General features: G+C 42.9%; 1 protein-coding gene and 1 long non-coding RNA gene across 3 annotated transcripts in view; one reads left to right on the top strand and one right to left on the bottom strand.

Moving 5' to 3' along the window:
- LOC138194174 (thrombospondin type-1 domain-containing protein 4-like) overlaps positions 1–16,136 on the top strand; it is a 35,845-nt gene that overhangs the window by 10,471 nt on the left and 9,238 nt on the right. The window contains 4 exon segments of the mRNA XM_069142699.1: positions 7,559–7,661; positions 15,232–15,371; positions 15,794–15,808; positions 15,810–15,999. Coding sequence (XP_068998800.1) covers positions 7,559–7,661; positions 15,232–15,371; positions 15,794–15,808; positions 15,810–15,999 — 448 coding nt within the window.
- LOC138194176 (uncharacterized) lies at positions 3,513–15,954 on the bottom strand. 2 transcript variants are annotated; one of them, XR_011177907.1, is made up of 3 exons: positions 15,760–15,954; positions 14,958–15,135; positions 3,513–3,745 (listed from the first exon to the last, which is right to left on the bottom strand). It is a non-coding gene; the product is annotated as an uncharacterized lncRNA (long non-coding RNA). The 2 variants fall into 2 exon arrangements; XR_011177906.1 differs by having other exon boundaries at positions 3,687–3,723.

Genomic DNA, 16,136 nt, shown 5'->3' with positions numbered 1-16,136 from the left:
CCCAACATTAGCGTCTGCTTTAGCTCTGTTTGCTCCTGCACTAGATTGTTGCTTTTATGCATCTTAAAATAGGTTTCAAGTGAATGCAGGACTTTGCCCAGGCTTGTATGTACTGCATATGTGTGTGTTAGTGTGATTTAGGGAGTGAGCCAGACTGAGTGTGACACATCCTATTATCCGTTAGGTGTGTTTGTCATAACATGGCGCGCCTGAGGCCCATCACAAGTGTGATTGGCTGTGTATACGTGTGTGTTTTTACTGTTGCGTTGAAGCTTGTGGGGAACCAAGAGAGGGACAGAGGAAGTGAGAAGGGCAAGAGGTGAGTGTGTGTGCATGTGTGTGAGATGAGGGTGTAAGGGGTGGGTGGTTACAGGAAGTGACGCAGTTAAGTAGTCGTGAAAGAGAGCACTGTTTTACTGTTTTTAGCAGTTCTGCAGACAGTAGTGGGAGGGTGAGCTGAAGGACAGGGGGCGAGAGGAGGTGGGGAGAGAGCAAAAATGGACAATGAAGAAAGAGACTTTAGGGAAGGAGGCAGAGGAGTAAAGGGAGGGATGGTCAGCAGTGACAACAGACAGTGGGATCGAGGGAAAAAGATGCTGCAGGAAGACAAGAGAAAGTTTGTGACAGAGGAGGAGAAGGATTCATGGAAATATGTGTGTGTTTGTGTGTGAGAAAGAGTTCATGTCAGTGTGAAAGCGCAGTGTAACAAGAGAAGTTATTCTGCAAGAGGGGGAGAAGGGAGAAAAGGTGGAATTTGAGAAGCTGCTTGAAAAAAAAAGAAAAAAAGAAGAAGAGACACACCAGCTTGAAGCAGACACAAAAACTCATCCTGTTTTTTCCTTTCTAGAGTCTGTCGCCCTAAATTTCAATGATGCTGATGTCTAAGCATTTCCTTTTTTCTTGGCTCGTCTCCCTGTCCTTCTCTTTACCCAGAATCACTGACACTAAATGCCTCTACAACAGCAAGTGAAGGAAGCATGTGGATCTAATGTTTGTGTTCATTTAATATTAAATAATATTTGAGGTCTAATATTAAATCTGACCTCTTTAAATGTTTTGTTTTATCTTACCAAAGGTCCAAAAAGCAGCAAAACTTCCCATTGGAGAAGCTGCAACCAGAGAATGATTAGTAAAACGTTTCTGTCTGATAACCTGATCAATTAATCAAATGATTGCTTCAGCTCTAATACACTAATACACTAGGCTGTAACCAACCTGAGAGGAAAACTGCAGCCACTATTCAGGTTGGTTTAGAGCATCAATATCACGGGAATTGTTTTCTGGACTGGCTTAAAGTTACAGTATGTAAATGAAGAAAATCCTAACTTTTATCCTGCCCATCACTTCTGAAACCAATTCTACCCTCTTGAGCAGACAGGACCAAAAACAAATCAAAGTACTTCTGAAGCAGGGGTGTCAAACTCATTTTAGTTAAGGGGCCACATACTGCCCACTTTGATCTCAAGTGGGCCAGACCAGTAAAATCATAGCATAATAACGCATACATAACGACAATATTTCTCTTTGTTTAAATCATTGGTGAAGGTTTTTGGATGATAAACCCTGTTTTAAGGTCTTTCTACAATAAACTAGAAACATAAAGACCAAAAACTCAGACATCAGCCCACTGTTTATCTGCCCCGGCTCTCCTCTGCAGATTCCCTCGCTTTGTGAGGCGCTGCTGCCTCCGGAGCAGACGTCGCATTTACGCTGTTTTTGAAGCAATTACTGGATCGATTAAAAAAAACCAAAAAAAAACGTTTGTACTCATAAACCTCCATATTCTCATAGAAATGCAATTTATGTCTTTCTGTAATTTTCACACTTAGCAAAGTCATCCGGCGGGCCGAGCTGGACCCCCTGGCGGGCCGGATCCGGCCCGCGGGCCGTATGTTTGACACCCCTGTTCTAAAGTGTACAAATAAAAAAAATATTTTTGTTCCATTGACCTCTGTCTTGAAGTCGAAACTGGAGTCAAAGTTATAACTAAGCAGCCAGATTAACATGGCTTCAGGCGACTGCAGTAAGTGTCAGATGATCTAACCACAGTCTGTCATCATTACACAGGCGTTGTTGCACAGGAAATATATGATTATGACTATCAGCGCAGAGCCACACTCATCAGCTGTAATGACTGCGTGCAGGCCCTGCCATGCTCACTGCTGCTCTCATCAAGTGATGAACAGGCCCAGATGTGTCCGGTTGTAGCACGCACACCAACACAAACCACATGGACTCAGTCAGACTTGAGTTGTACCTTATTTGCTTTAGTGTTTTAACAAGCAGAGATACCTGCTTCTCTATAAAAAACCAGGTGCAGTCTGTTTATATCAGCTCCTGTGTGCTTTGAGTTTCCCTCTGTTTCTGTCGTGTTCCTTTTCATCCCCTTCAGTCTTTCTTCTGTCACTTCACACATACTTTTTAGAATTTCAACATTATTTAAAAGTATAAAAGGTTATTTTGGGTAATACAGTCGCTGGCTTATTTGTCGAGAGTTAGGTGAGTGGATCGATACCACCGTCATGCTCTATGATAAACATGAGGTTACACTCAGCCCCTGGTTAGCTTGGCTTGGCATGAAGAAGGGAAACCAGAGGACCATGACCATCTCTAAATCGCACTGATTAACGTATCAGATCAGGTTTGTTGTAATCCATACAAGTCTGAAAAGAGTCTCCGAGATATAACATGTTAATGTGTCAGCTGTGGAGGTGCTGATAGGAGGGTTTTGTTAGCTTTGGACAGAGTCCGGCAAGCTTTTTTCCCACGTTTCAGTTTTTACGCTGAGCTAAGCTAACTAGCCTTATGTTAAATTAAGTATATGACAGACAATGACAGATGTGAGAGAAGTATTAATTTTCTCATCTATATCAAACGTCAAACTACTTTGATCACCTCATTTTGACTGAAAATCTCCTCTTCCTATGAGCGTCTTAGCACAGATAGGAAGCAACCACCGAAGAAAGAGAACACACGGTATCCCGCAAAATCAGAAATGATGAAAGTAATGTCCATACGGAATCACAACAAAAGACTTCATCTAAATGACAGATTATAACAACCACAAAGACGTCTCAACCCAGCAGCCAAAAGGAAGAGTACAGTTTTCTAATAGAAGCCAAAACTTTGCATTTTCAGATTCACTTGTAGGTTTTCAGCAGAAGAAGCTGTGTTAGTGCGTTCAGTGAAAGCTTTGTTCTCATGTTCAATGTTTTTGAGGGAATCAGTCGTGAAAGAGAAATGAAGAGCATACCTGTTCACACTTCCTATTTCTCTTTCTCTCTCATACACCGGTGTGTTGTAATAAAATTCAGGAGTTATCACTGTTCAATAATAACGCTCTGGTTTTAATCAATATGATGGAAGATTTATAGAGCTGCTACATGGAAAGTGGAGCATGGAAATTTGAGCAGAGTTGTGTTTTAATTTATTGACATTGTGACATTATCATTTTTCTTTTCTTTTCTTTTCTTTTCTTTTCTTTTCTTTTCTTTTCTTTTCTTTTCTTTTCTTTTCTTTTCTTTTCTTGAGCTTTGTATGGAACACTTAAGCTGTTTTGAGGCTCAGACCCACGTTTCTCCTGAGAACAACACCGGCATTTGTCGCCTTGCCCTGTCCTTCAGTTGTCGCCTGCTGCTGATGGATGAGCGGTGTTTCCTCTGGAGGACTCCTGACTTCCCTCGGGGGGGGGGGGGGGGTCAATGCTGAAAGCCGGGTGGTGCCCTGCAAAGCACAGGCGCACGGCCTCGGTCACAAGATTAGCCCGAGAATGTTAATCACCGAGAAGAAATACATACAGCGTACCAGCGTACAAATTAACATATGTCATTTTGCGCATGCACCCAGTGATTAGTCCTGCTATGTGTTGATTTATGGCTGCAGGGGCCGGCGGTCAGTTGTTTTGTCTGTGCAGCGTTGCAGTAACGCTTGAGGAATGACCGGCCAGCCTTAACCTGTATGTGGTATTGAGGTTATGTGGCCAGCTGTGCAGGCATAGACTTGCGTGGGGAATAACTGAGCAGTGAGCGGGATGACGGCGAGGTGTCGCCCTCCCTGCTGAAACACACATGGGGTGAAAGGTTCCTGCTTTGCCTCATAATCTGTTCCTCCTCGAAACTCGTTAGTTTTGTCTTGGTGTTTGCGTTTCACATAAGAGCGTTGTGTGTGATCAGGACCTCGGCTTGTGTGTGCCGTGTGTGCCGTGTGTGTGTGTGTGTGTGTGTGTGTGTGTGTGTGTGTGTGTGTGGGGCCCTCAGGCAGTAGCACCCCCTCCAGCTTCACATGATCCTTTACATTGCACATAGACCCCCACCCCCCCTCCTCCCGGCAGTAAAACACATCTATAACTTTCACAGCTCCCGCACAAAAACACGGACTGTCCCTCTTTCACCAGCTCCATTCACTTCTCTTTCACCTGCTCTCTGCATCTTTCACCCTGTCAGTCTGACACTCAGTAGCAGCCACTTTTGACATTTTTCACTTCATCCTTCTTTTCTACTGACTGATCGCTGAGCCACTCTGAGCTGATCGGAGGTGTTGATAGCATTTCATGAAGCTGGAAGATATTTCCACTGTCATACAACTTGGGTCTTAATTTAATAAGTTTTGACTGTCACTCCTATAACACTGCATTTCCCAGGTTCGTTGCTGAGATCTGAAATCTCTGAAAGGAAATTAAACACAGAAGAAACAGAAGTAGCGATGATAACAGGGGTGTTAAAAAAAAATTCCACAGGTCAACCAAACTTATTTAAAACCTGATGGTAAACCGAATCTCCTTCGTTCTCCACTGTTGACCCGTTCAATTACTGCCCCTCCTCCCTCCACCCCACCCCACCCCATCCTATCCTTCTGTTCATGCTCCCCTTGACGGTTAAGAGGAGACCCCCTAACCCTGCACTCACAGTATACCAGTCCCTACAATAACACACAAATTCTCCTCCACAGCCATGAAACACCAGCGAGCACGTCTCCTCTGTCCTGTTTTTACTCTCACTTCACCTCCCTCCCTCCCTCCCCTCTCCACTCAGTCCATTAGCCTCCCGATGTTTTTACACACCATAAACTCTCTCAGGAGGAGAATCCATTCGCCCTGTAGTGCTCCTACAATCCAACGCATGAATGCACACACTTGACTTTTTCTTGCAATTTCTTTTTTTCCTTTTTTTTATGGAGGCTCTTTCTTTCAATTTTACTGTACTGCAGCATCCCTTGCAAACATGTGTCCTTTTAGGGTTGTTGTCCACTTGCGGTCTTTCAAGCGCACACACACACACACACACACACACACACACACACACACACACACACACACACACACACACACACACACACATGCCCTAAAGCTACCAAGTTTAAAACGGGGCTCCACATTTTTATGTCCTGCAAAAATATTTACGATTACCAACCGCATTTCACACACACATCCGGGCAGATTTACACGGATCCTTGAAAACATCAGGTTGTACACTGACCTTCAAGGCCCTGCATACACGCCCGTACTCAACGGATGTAGCTCAAACACACACACTCTCATATAAGTGGTTTAAACCAGTCCACAACCCTTAAATAACAAAAATCCGTCCGCTTCAACAGTGCGAAGCTGTGGCGAAGGGAAGCGCATAAAGTTTCACGAGCTGGTTTCACACTTTGGCAGAACAGAAACAACTGATTGTACTTATGATTGCCTTGTGACACATACTGTACATTCCTTCAACACTGTGAAAGGGATGAATTCAGTAAGGCTGGTGTCAATGAGTGCACGCTTTGATGGTTTATACATGAGATTCTTTTAGTTGCACTTTGTCACCAAGGCTGGTTCACATGGGAACAGTCAATCTATGTGAGTGTGAATGTGTGTTTAAACTCGACTATTCCCGTCCTCTAGTCTCCCCAGACGAGTGATTAGGAGCTTTCCAGCTGTTTGTGACAGCTGTGTGAGTGAAGAGAGGTCCAGACAAAAACAAAAGGAGAGAGGAACGAATCAAAGAAAGAGAGGAGTGAAAGACGAGAAGACTGTGGAGCTGACAGATTAGAGTTGCAAGGAAATATGAGATCTGTGTGTGTGTGTGTGTTTTGAATCCAGCTGTATATCATTGGGCTGTAAACTCACCAGGCAGGGTGATTGTGGCTTCCCACGAAACTGATACCTGATGAAGCTGAATGTGTGTTCAGTGGTGGAGGGGTCTACAGCCTTTACTCAAGTCAAAGTCCTGCATTTAAAAAGATGGTTTTAAGTCCCAATCTTAAGTCTTTTCAGTTTATAAAATGCCAGTTAAGTCACTGTATGTCGCAGAATGAGGTAACACAATGGTGGTGGAGCTTTTGGCCTATTGATTAAGGCCGTTGAAGTGTTACAAACTGAGCAAGCTGAGTGTTGGTGATTAAATTACCGGGCAAAAAAATCATAAGCAGCACACGTAGTTAGTGACACGTTTTTCATCACTAAGCAGTGGTTGTTCGGCCAGAGACTATAGATGAAGGTAAAACAACATCCCGATCTTTAAGATTGGAACAAAGTAAAAATTGCAGTCTTCTTCCTCCTGTTTATGCTAAGCTAAGCTGATCAACTGCTCTCTATAGCTTCATAAAGTTGCATTAATGCATTTTGCTGTTTTACCTGCTTGAGGTGAAGCTAGCTTTAACTACTTCCATTCTCAACCCTGGGTTGGGGCCCCTCTAAAGGGTCCCACAATGTGAGGGGATGTGAGATCTTTCAATGAGGTACAAATGAAGAAAAAAAATTACATTCTCTGATTTATTTAATATTTTTTCTCCTTTGGGTATAAAACAATTTATGTAAATGAAACCGTCTGGAAGTTTAGAGAGGAAATAACTCTGTTGGATCTGCTAACAACTCAGAAATCTGAAAAGTAACAAGGGGCAATGGAAATTAAATGGGGGCAAGTATAGTACTTGAGTTAATGTAATGTGTGTGTGTGTGTGTGTGTGTGTGTGTGTGTGTGTGTGTGTGTGTGTGTGTGGACGTGGAAGCTCAGTGAGTTATAGTCAGTATTAAAGCAGCAGTTGGGTCTTCCTGATGTTTCAGCTGTCGTTTAACTTCAGGTGTGCTAAAACTCTTTCCACTGTACGACTCCGCAAGGACTCGACTTGAACGAGCACAAGTCGGACATGTGCTCGTGCACTCATGCACACACACACTCGTACACGTGCTAACACAGTTACTGGCATTCTGTGGTCATCCACTGAAAGTCACGGTGGATTTATGTGAGCAGCCGCTTCCAAAAAATCTATTATTTCCATATGGTTCTTTTACACTCGCTGGCTGCCTGAAGCAGCGTGGAGGCTACATGTGGGTGTGTGGTTGTCCATAATGGCATAGCGTGTTTGTGCTTACCCTTACGATCTCAAGTTAATTCTCCCCTTCTTTATTAGCTGTTTTTCCTTCGCCTTTAACTCACTACAGCTCGCTCCACCCTTAATTCTCCAGGGGCTGAACAACCCTTGGTTTAATAGCTAGGTGATTTCATATTAATTCAATGTGTGGCACTGAATTTTCAATTTTTCTCTCCGTCTCTTTGTTTTTTCTGTCCTGCAGGTGTGTGGAGGAGGTGCGTTGGACTCCAGAGCAGAGCAGTGTGCTGCCTTTAACACCCAGGAGTTCATGGGTCGCCTCTACAACTGGGAACCTTTCACTGAAGGTGAGGACTTAGTTAACACATACACACACATACACACTCACACACACACACACACACTCACACACTCACGGTAGTTTAGGGTTTAACTGCACAGTCTTCAATGTGATAATAGGCTTATTGGGAGAATTACATGGTACGACAGGGAGGAGGGGGAGGGAAAGCGTTGGTAAAACGGGTGTTTGAGAGAGAGTTACATTTCCCTCTGGTATGAGTGTGTTGGCCGACCTCCACTGCATGCCCAGCCCACCACAACCCCCACTCTCTCATTGGAACAGGCCTACACGTACATGCAGCATCGAGGGTGGTGAGAGTCAAGAGCAATAGAGAATGACTGGAACTCGGTCTGCTTTTATTCTTCGCAGAAAACACTTTCCCTCGTCTCTTTTTCCTCCCATTTGTCCAACATCTCCCTTTCGCCCTTCCTCTCCTGCCAAGCTTCTCCTCCCAGCTCTGACTAAGTACACAGATTCCTACTGAGTGAGATAAAGAAAGAGAAAGAAAGAGGGAAAGAGAGAGAGCGAGACAGAGGGAGGTGAGAGGTGATGGGATGCAACCACTGGGAGCAAAGGGAGAAAACGTGGCCTGTGTGTGTGTGTGTGTGTGTGTGTGTGTGTGTGCGTGTGTGCGTGCGTGCGTGCGTGCGTGTGTGTGTACGTCTTTGTCTCTTCATATGTGCGAGCGTGTAGTTAAGTGTGTTTTTGTTTTTTTTATTCTTCAGTGTACAATAGTTCAGTGCAGCTGAGTTTGTGTCTATTTATCTTTGTTTTCCAATGCTGGGGCAAAAGAACGAGGAGGGAGAAAACACTTAACGGATATTTGAGGAATTTGAGAAAAGGAAGAGTAAAAAGAGAGAATATGACAAACGTGGGAGTGAGAGAATGAAGGAGGAAGAGAGAGAAACCCAGCTGTGGGATGATATCAACACTATTTGTCATTAGACGTAGAAATATGTGCATGAGCCTCTGTGTATTTACAGCATGAGCTTACTGGCAAGGGTGCTTGCACTGTAGCTTAATGGATCTGAGATAACATGTGAAAAAATTTTTGCACATGTATGTTTGTGTATCCGTCTGTCTTTGCACTTGTGATTAATCCCATCAGCTGGCTCAACACACACAATGTGAGAGTATAGACCCAGAAGCAGTAGATCAGCAACACCACTACAATGTATTACTTTGGTCTTATTCTGTCATAGAATAATACACACTCACCACACTGGTGTAAATATACACTGTACACAAAAGTGAAACCGAAGCTTCTTTAGAGCACGTTAACACAAGCAAGATTTCAAGTTTTAAAGAGGAGCGTGACATGATTAAACCACTAAATGTTCAAGTAAAATCAGTTCATATTTTCATGTTAACAGTGGATCAAATGAAAGGAGTTTGTAAATCTCGCCTCCTGAGTGTTTGATAGACTTTCAGTCCGCTGTCTTGGTTTTCCATCCTGCAGTTCTACTCCAGTTTCAATACCTAGCTTCATTTTCAGCTGAAGTAGGAGGCTGTTTCAGTGAAAAATCTGCTGAAAACTGACTGTAGCTACCTACTTAGCACCAAACCACAGACGGACAGAGATAGCAACTAGCTGATGAGATGACAGTGGAACATTTAGAAGCTAAAGCCAGATATTTCCTGCCTCCAAAAAAAACTCTGGCTCCAACAGACTCCCATTCAAAAAGCCTCAACTTCTCTCATTAAATACAAAGTCAGCAACTCTTTTTCAGAAGTCATTATAATGTCATTTGCTAAATTCCTTCCTTCTGAAAATAGTTCCATCATTAATTAGATATTAGTCCTTAAAAAGTGGTATCTTTTGGGGTGTGTCTGGTTTGATTGACATGACCGGAGTGCAGTCAGGTTTCCGGTGTAGGTGTGCAGGCATAGTGTCGTCGGGTTATCAGTCAGATCCACTGTTTGCTCCACTTCTAGCTCCAAAAAAAAAAGTTGTCAACAGTCCAAATGTCAGACTTGAGGCAGTTAAAAGTTTGACACAATTTGAAACTGTATGGAAGTAGGTTGCATTAACTTTTAGTTTATTTTAGTGTCATGATTAAATTAATTATAAATGAATTTATATAATTACAAAGCATAAATTGTGTGGGTTTTCCTCCTGATACTGCAGCTTCCTCTTGAAACCTCTGAGGAGGCATGCTGTCAGGAGCAACGGATATGAATAAAATCCTCCTGTCACTGAATATGAGTTGCCATTTTGTAATATATCACAATGTAGATAACATTTTCAATGAAATTCAGTCAAGAAACTTGGAGAATTTAATCAAGTGTCAACCATATCCTTGTTTGTCTAACACAGTGAAATAAATAGCCAACAAATTTAGGGAATAAAATAACACCATGATCCAATATTGCACTAAATTGGCCCTTCTCTATGATTTGCATCAATTCCCAAAATAGCTCGAAACACTTTGATGATTAAAATGGTATAAATGTTGTAGACACATCATTGTATCCCCCAATCCAATGTACAGGTAAATTTAAGTTTCTAAATTGAATTGAATGCTAGAGTGAATGATTGTCTGCTGTATACCAATCAGCTTCCACATTAAAACCTCATAAAGTCAAATACAACAGTCCAGCGAGAAATCCTCCCCTCACAAAGATTATAATGTTCAGTTGTTAATCGGTCTGATTGAGAGAGCTGTCGATTTCTTTTAATGGTCATTTTGGAGACTATCATTTTTGGTGAAGTTGAACTGAATTTATAAAATACTAGAAACACTTGTCAGTATAAGCCAGCACAATTCAAGCGCACCTCAAATTACACTCTCCAAAATGACTATTAACATAAAGCAACACCTAATAATAGTTATGAAGAGAGGATTTATTGCATTGTGTTGTACTTTTTGCTTCAACTGTCAGAGGTTTTAATGTTGTGGCTGATCGATGTATGTGTGAGCCCTGAGACGGCCTGGCAGCCTGTCTCTATGCACCCGACCTCTCACCCGATGTAAGTGACCTACGATCCTGCGGCAGATAAAGCAGATAGACGGATAACATTTTTTACCATTAGCCGGGGGAAAAGTCAGAGGCAGATATATTTCTTCCGGTCTTGCCTGAGGGAATACATAGAGTCAACCTCACAGGCTGTTTTAATATCTTGCTCAGGCTCGGGGCAGTTGAGAGGATAGAGGTGGGTCTCTGTGATTAATTCTGTACGTTTGCACCAGGAGACATCGCCGGGGTATCAGGTGGAGTCAAACTGTCTACATAAACACACAGGGGCTTTCCCTTCACCCACCTCTAACACCACCACGGTTCCTGTGTGTTTGTGAAGTGAAAAAAAAAGGAAGATAACTCCATTCTGAATTGAGCTGCTCTTAAATGTTCCCTCTCGGCTGTGCGTCCTCGCCCTCTGATCCACTCCGGCTTGTTTTAAACCGCTGCGTCTTTGAGGTCTACTGTGAAGACTGGACAGACAGAGAGAAATAAGGGAGGAGGAGAAGTAGAGATAACCTCTTGCACAGACGCATGTGGGTAAACAGTGCTACTGGCATTAGAGGAACACATTTCAGTGGTTTTACTGTGAATGTTTTTGGACAAAAGAAGTCACCAAATGTCCAATGTATTGGCTGCTGTGGTGAGACTCTGATGGGGGTCGACACAGCACTGAAGGTAGGTGACGTCAGCTGGGTCAGACACTCAATCTACCCTGGAGATGATCCTTTTCCACTCTGCTAAGTAAACTGTATCACACTGTTTACTTCAGTTGGCCAAACCTTCATATCTAGCTTCCCATCAATCCGCTGGAGGCTGCGACAGAGTGTACGTGTGTTTTTAACATTGACAAGTGTATTAGTCATTTTTCTCCAGCTGCATACATCTGTTCAGGGCTCTGCAGCACTGCGTACATTTCCAGTGCTGTGTATGTATTTCAGCGTGATGTGGCCTGTGGTTTGAAAGTGGAAGTTTAAACAGTAAAGCTGCGACTGCGGTTATAAACTTCAGAAACGATAGGCCTGATTAATTTCCCCCCCGACAAGCTCCGCTCCGAACTACAGCATCTCTATGGTTTGTAAGCGCTGCACGTGCAGGTGTTGTTTTACTTGAATATTCCCTTTTTTCAGGCCTCATCCCCTCGCCGCACACCCATCCTCCCCTCTTCCTGTCCCGCTGCCTCTGTCTTTCTCTCTCCCTGTTGGAGTTTGTTTAGATGGAGAGATAGTGGGGAAGTATATTTAGACAACATATATTCCACTGTCTGAACACTAAGCTCAGAGAGGGAGAGGGAGACAGTGGAAGCGAATAACAGACCAGAGATTGACGCAAAGAGGGAAGCAGAGAAATAGCAAGAGACAATAAGAAAGATCAAGGCCAAAATATAGGAAGACAAATAAAAGATGGTTCGAAGTTGAGATGTGCTCGAGTGAGCCTTGAGGAGATGAAGAATGAGGAAGATGAAGAGGGAGAATGCAGAGAGAGAGGCAGTGTGTTTATGAGTGGCAGCACGTCTCCCACTTTAAGCTCCCCCTCTCTTTTTCTGTCACTGTCTCCAGTCTAATCTCTCAAAGATAACTATGACAGACGGATAGACAGAACAAGAGTGGAGTGAGAGAGGGTGGGAACACTGACTCCCTTTCCCTGCTTCTCTCTTTGCCTTTCTTTCTAAATATGTACTGTAGATCTGGCTTTCTGCAGATATCAGACGGTAGCAAACAAGTGGGAAAATCAGTGTTTCAAAATAAAGTAAAACAGTACAAAATAAAAGCACATTTTGATGGTAGCGATTTATGCTTTCATACAAGTTATTGTGCAGTAGTTTTGTTAACTTTGCAACATTCATGCATCGATCTAATTCAGCTCAATTAATCTCAAGCTCAAGTTTGTATTGTCATTTATCCACATACAAGTACACAGCTGAACAAAATGTTGTTCCTCTTAAGAAATAAATCAAACATAAATAAAAGATCAACTGTGCCACATTGTGATATCAGGGAATTTAAAAAAAACAACACTCTTTTCCCAATGAAATAGAGTCCGAGTAAAGCCGATAATTGGAGCTGCTGAAGGTCAGAGGTCGGCTTGAAACTTTGCAAAAAATAGTTAATGATATAAAATCATCTTTATATTTATATTGTTTATTTTTGAATACTCATTAATAGCTGTTATAGAGAATGGACTTGTTTTTTGTCGCCTCTTCTTTCTCTCATTTGCACTTAGGTCTTCACATATGCCAATGACATATTCTTGTACGTTGGTAGTATTTTCTTTTGTTCTACACGCACTCACCATATTTTAGAAACAGAATTTATACTTTATTTTAGCAATGAAGGAAACTCTGGTGAATCTGCTTCACTGTTAAATTCATTACTGCTTCCTTGTCTCTTTAAAAAAAAAGAAGTAAATCTCTTGAAACTGCTGTTTACCCACACTGAAGGACCACTGCTCCATTTTCAGAGTATATTTACAAGCAAACTCCTGCACCTGTCAACATACACTACCTTCATTTCTAGACAAAGTTGTGCCACTGTAAACATCCAGTCTAGGTCAGTTCCTTCACATGCGTGACCTCCTTACCACTTCCACCCATTTGATGAGACAAAATACACTCCTTAATATTTGTTTGGGCAAAGAACGGAGGATCAGGATGTCTAGGAAAACTCAAAGGTACAAATGGTCCAAACTTAAGTGTTTTTTTTTAGTGTGACTCACAACATGGCTCATTCCTGATGCAGATAAATTTAGGAGAAAACCTACAGAAGGCCACTTTTTTTTTGTCATTAATGTAATGTGTCACTCTGCCCTCCCACTGAAATACTCCACGCTTTTGTTGCCCCTCATCTTTTGATTTTTTTTTTTAGATTTGTCCTGCCAAAACAGAAACCAGCAAAATGATGACATGGTGTCTTTACAGTCCACTTTTACTAATCCGTCTCTTCTGTCATCTTCTTTTGTGATGACTTGTGTACCATTTGAAATACACCTGGCAAAGAGATTTTAGGAAAGCATATGGAGTTCCTCATGGTCACAAAAGGTGAAACGGGTTTGGTTTTGTCTTCAGCTATCTGCTATAAACCCTTTGACCTTGAAGGTGGTGTAAACTTTGGATTATTTGCTGCTGATGTGTTATTGAACTGACAGAAGAAAGCTTTCCATGGTGAAACAATCTTCAGCGTTATTATATAAAAATGTAACCGGATTGCTGCAATATCATAACCACAACTTAATTGGTAAATGTTAAAAAAATGTTCACAAAAGAAAGGTTTTCTTTCTAACTGCCCCAAGGACAGAAAAATATAATCGTTCGGACCACTCTGGGTAAAGTTTCAAACTGTTCATATTTGTGTTGAATTTAGTAATGGTTACGTTTTGTTTGAGAAATATGACAGAGCAGTGGGAAGTCACAATTTCAGGAACAAGGAATTCACCCTTTTAACCCCCGAACTGAAAATCCTCCCTATCATTTCCAGCTTAATCTACGACCTCTTACTCATCCAATGAGCTCATATCTTTAGCTCTATTTCACACACGTACACAGTCACAGCCCTATATGTACACACACACACACACACACACACACACACACACACACACACACACACACACACACACACACACGCGCGCACACACACACACACACACACGCACACATCTCTGTCCAAGGCCTTTAACCCCTATTACACTCCCGAACTTTCTCTCAGAGAAAATGACAAACAGTGGAGCCACTCGCTGCTTCTTTCTGCTGTTTATTGGACATTGCTGTCTTTCTCTCCTCTTTAAAGAAATAGTTTGAAATATTGGGACTCACTGTCTACTTTATCCAGAGTTAAAAAAAAATATATACCTACAAGCTTCTCTAAAGTTCCCAAATTTACTTAACAAATCTCAACTTCAGTTTTTCAGCAGTTTTACATGGTTTAGTAAAATAATTGTGCAAAATGTGTGTGACTTACACTCAACTCTGTCCCTGAACGCTTCCTGTTAAGGCTCATCTGGAGGTCTGACGCTGCTCCGCTCATGTGCTGCTCACTCTACACCTCTTATGTTGAGTTCTTTTCATTTTTCCCAAAACTATCGTTTAGTCCTCTAAACTTTCTTGTTGTATTTCACCACACAGATGTACTCTTCTCACTTTCTCCACACATTTTCCTTGTGCCCCATCCCTGTGAGGTTCTCTATTCTCCACACGTCTTTTTGTCTTCCTATTCTGCCGGCACTGAAGGACCTTTTTTCTTTTTTTGAAGCAGTGCTCTCTGTCTTTGAGTCTTCCCTGCTGTTCTCTCGTTCCACGTCCATTTTTCCCTGCTGTGTGCACCCGATGAGTTGCACTCATAAATCTTACCTTTGTCAAGCTTGTGCTTATACCTCTCTTCTGAGGACGCATCTACTGGGAAGGTGCATCAGTAAGCAGCACGGGAAATAGTGGATCATTCTCGCTGTCAGTCAAGGGTTATATGGTTTGGCCTTGGTTTCCTGACCACATGGAAAGACATTCATCTCCCAGCCGTGTCTTCTCCACGCTAGTGAGACGGACAAAAAGAAGTGCACACAGTCACAGTTCAGACAAACATGCATGTTGTGCAATAATCCACCTGCCTTCTGTTTCTGTGTTGCAGTTGGTGCAGACAAGCAGTGCGAGCTGACCTGCAGACCCGCCGGCTATCGTTTCTACGTACGTCAGGCGGAGCGCGTCAGGGACGGGACCCCCTGCTTCAATGTTAGCACCAATGATGTGTGTGTAGAAGGACGATGTCTGGTGAGTGGTATCAAAAGTGCATGTGTGTGAGATTTTTGCTTCAGGTGACAAAGTCCAGAACCTGGCTCTCTTCGTCTCACGTCTGGTGGCAGATTTAAAGCGGGGTGTCTCCATTGTCTTTTGTCTTCATGGCCCTTTTCTGGGCCTCCTTTCTCTGTATCTTCTCCTCTTCTCAGTTGCACTCTGTGATTTTGCTCTCATTCCACCCTTCTGCTTTTGGCAGTAGTCTAGCGAGCAACAGTAACCAATTTACACAAATAGCGGTGAAATAAACACTGGCAATGGATGTGAAATGTCAACAGTTTTGAACTAGCCTTTCTCTGCTCTGTCCCCACCCCTCCTCCCATGTACCACTGGTTCCCCTACCCTACCTCCCCCATTGTCTCACCCATCAATCACATCTTTTCACCTTCTCCTGCCAGACTGAGGGCTGTGACGGGGGTACTGGGCTCCGGCTCTGTGATTGACAAGTGTGGAGTGTGTGGTGGGCAGGATTCCTCCTGTCGAAAGGTGACGGGGAGCTTCCAAAATGTCACCGTTCCTCTTGGTTACCACAAGATCCTTGACATCCCGCCCGGAGCCACATTCATTAACATCACGGAGAGACGAGCAAGCCCCAACTACCTGGGTAAGATGGAACAGAAAAACTAAATCGTACACACACACGCACACACACACACACACACACACACACACACACACACACACACACACACACACACACACACACACACACACACACACACACACACAGAGAGTTTCAGA

The sequence above is a fragment of the Embiotoca jacksoni genome, unplaced genomic scaffold, assembly GCF_022577435.1.
Source record: "Embiotoca jacksoni isolate LCO1_2020_lvr unplaced genomic scaffold, fEmbJac1.0.p SCAF_11, whole genome shotgun sequence".
Classification (NCBI taxonomy): Eukaryota; Metazoa; Chordata; class Actinopteri; family Embiotocidae; genus Embiotoca; species Embiotoca jacksoni.
The sequence above is the reverse complement of the archived record's forward strand: the minus strand, read 5'-3'. Positions and strand labels throughout refer to the sequence as shown.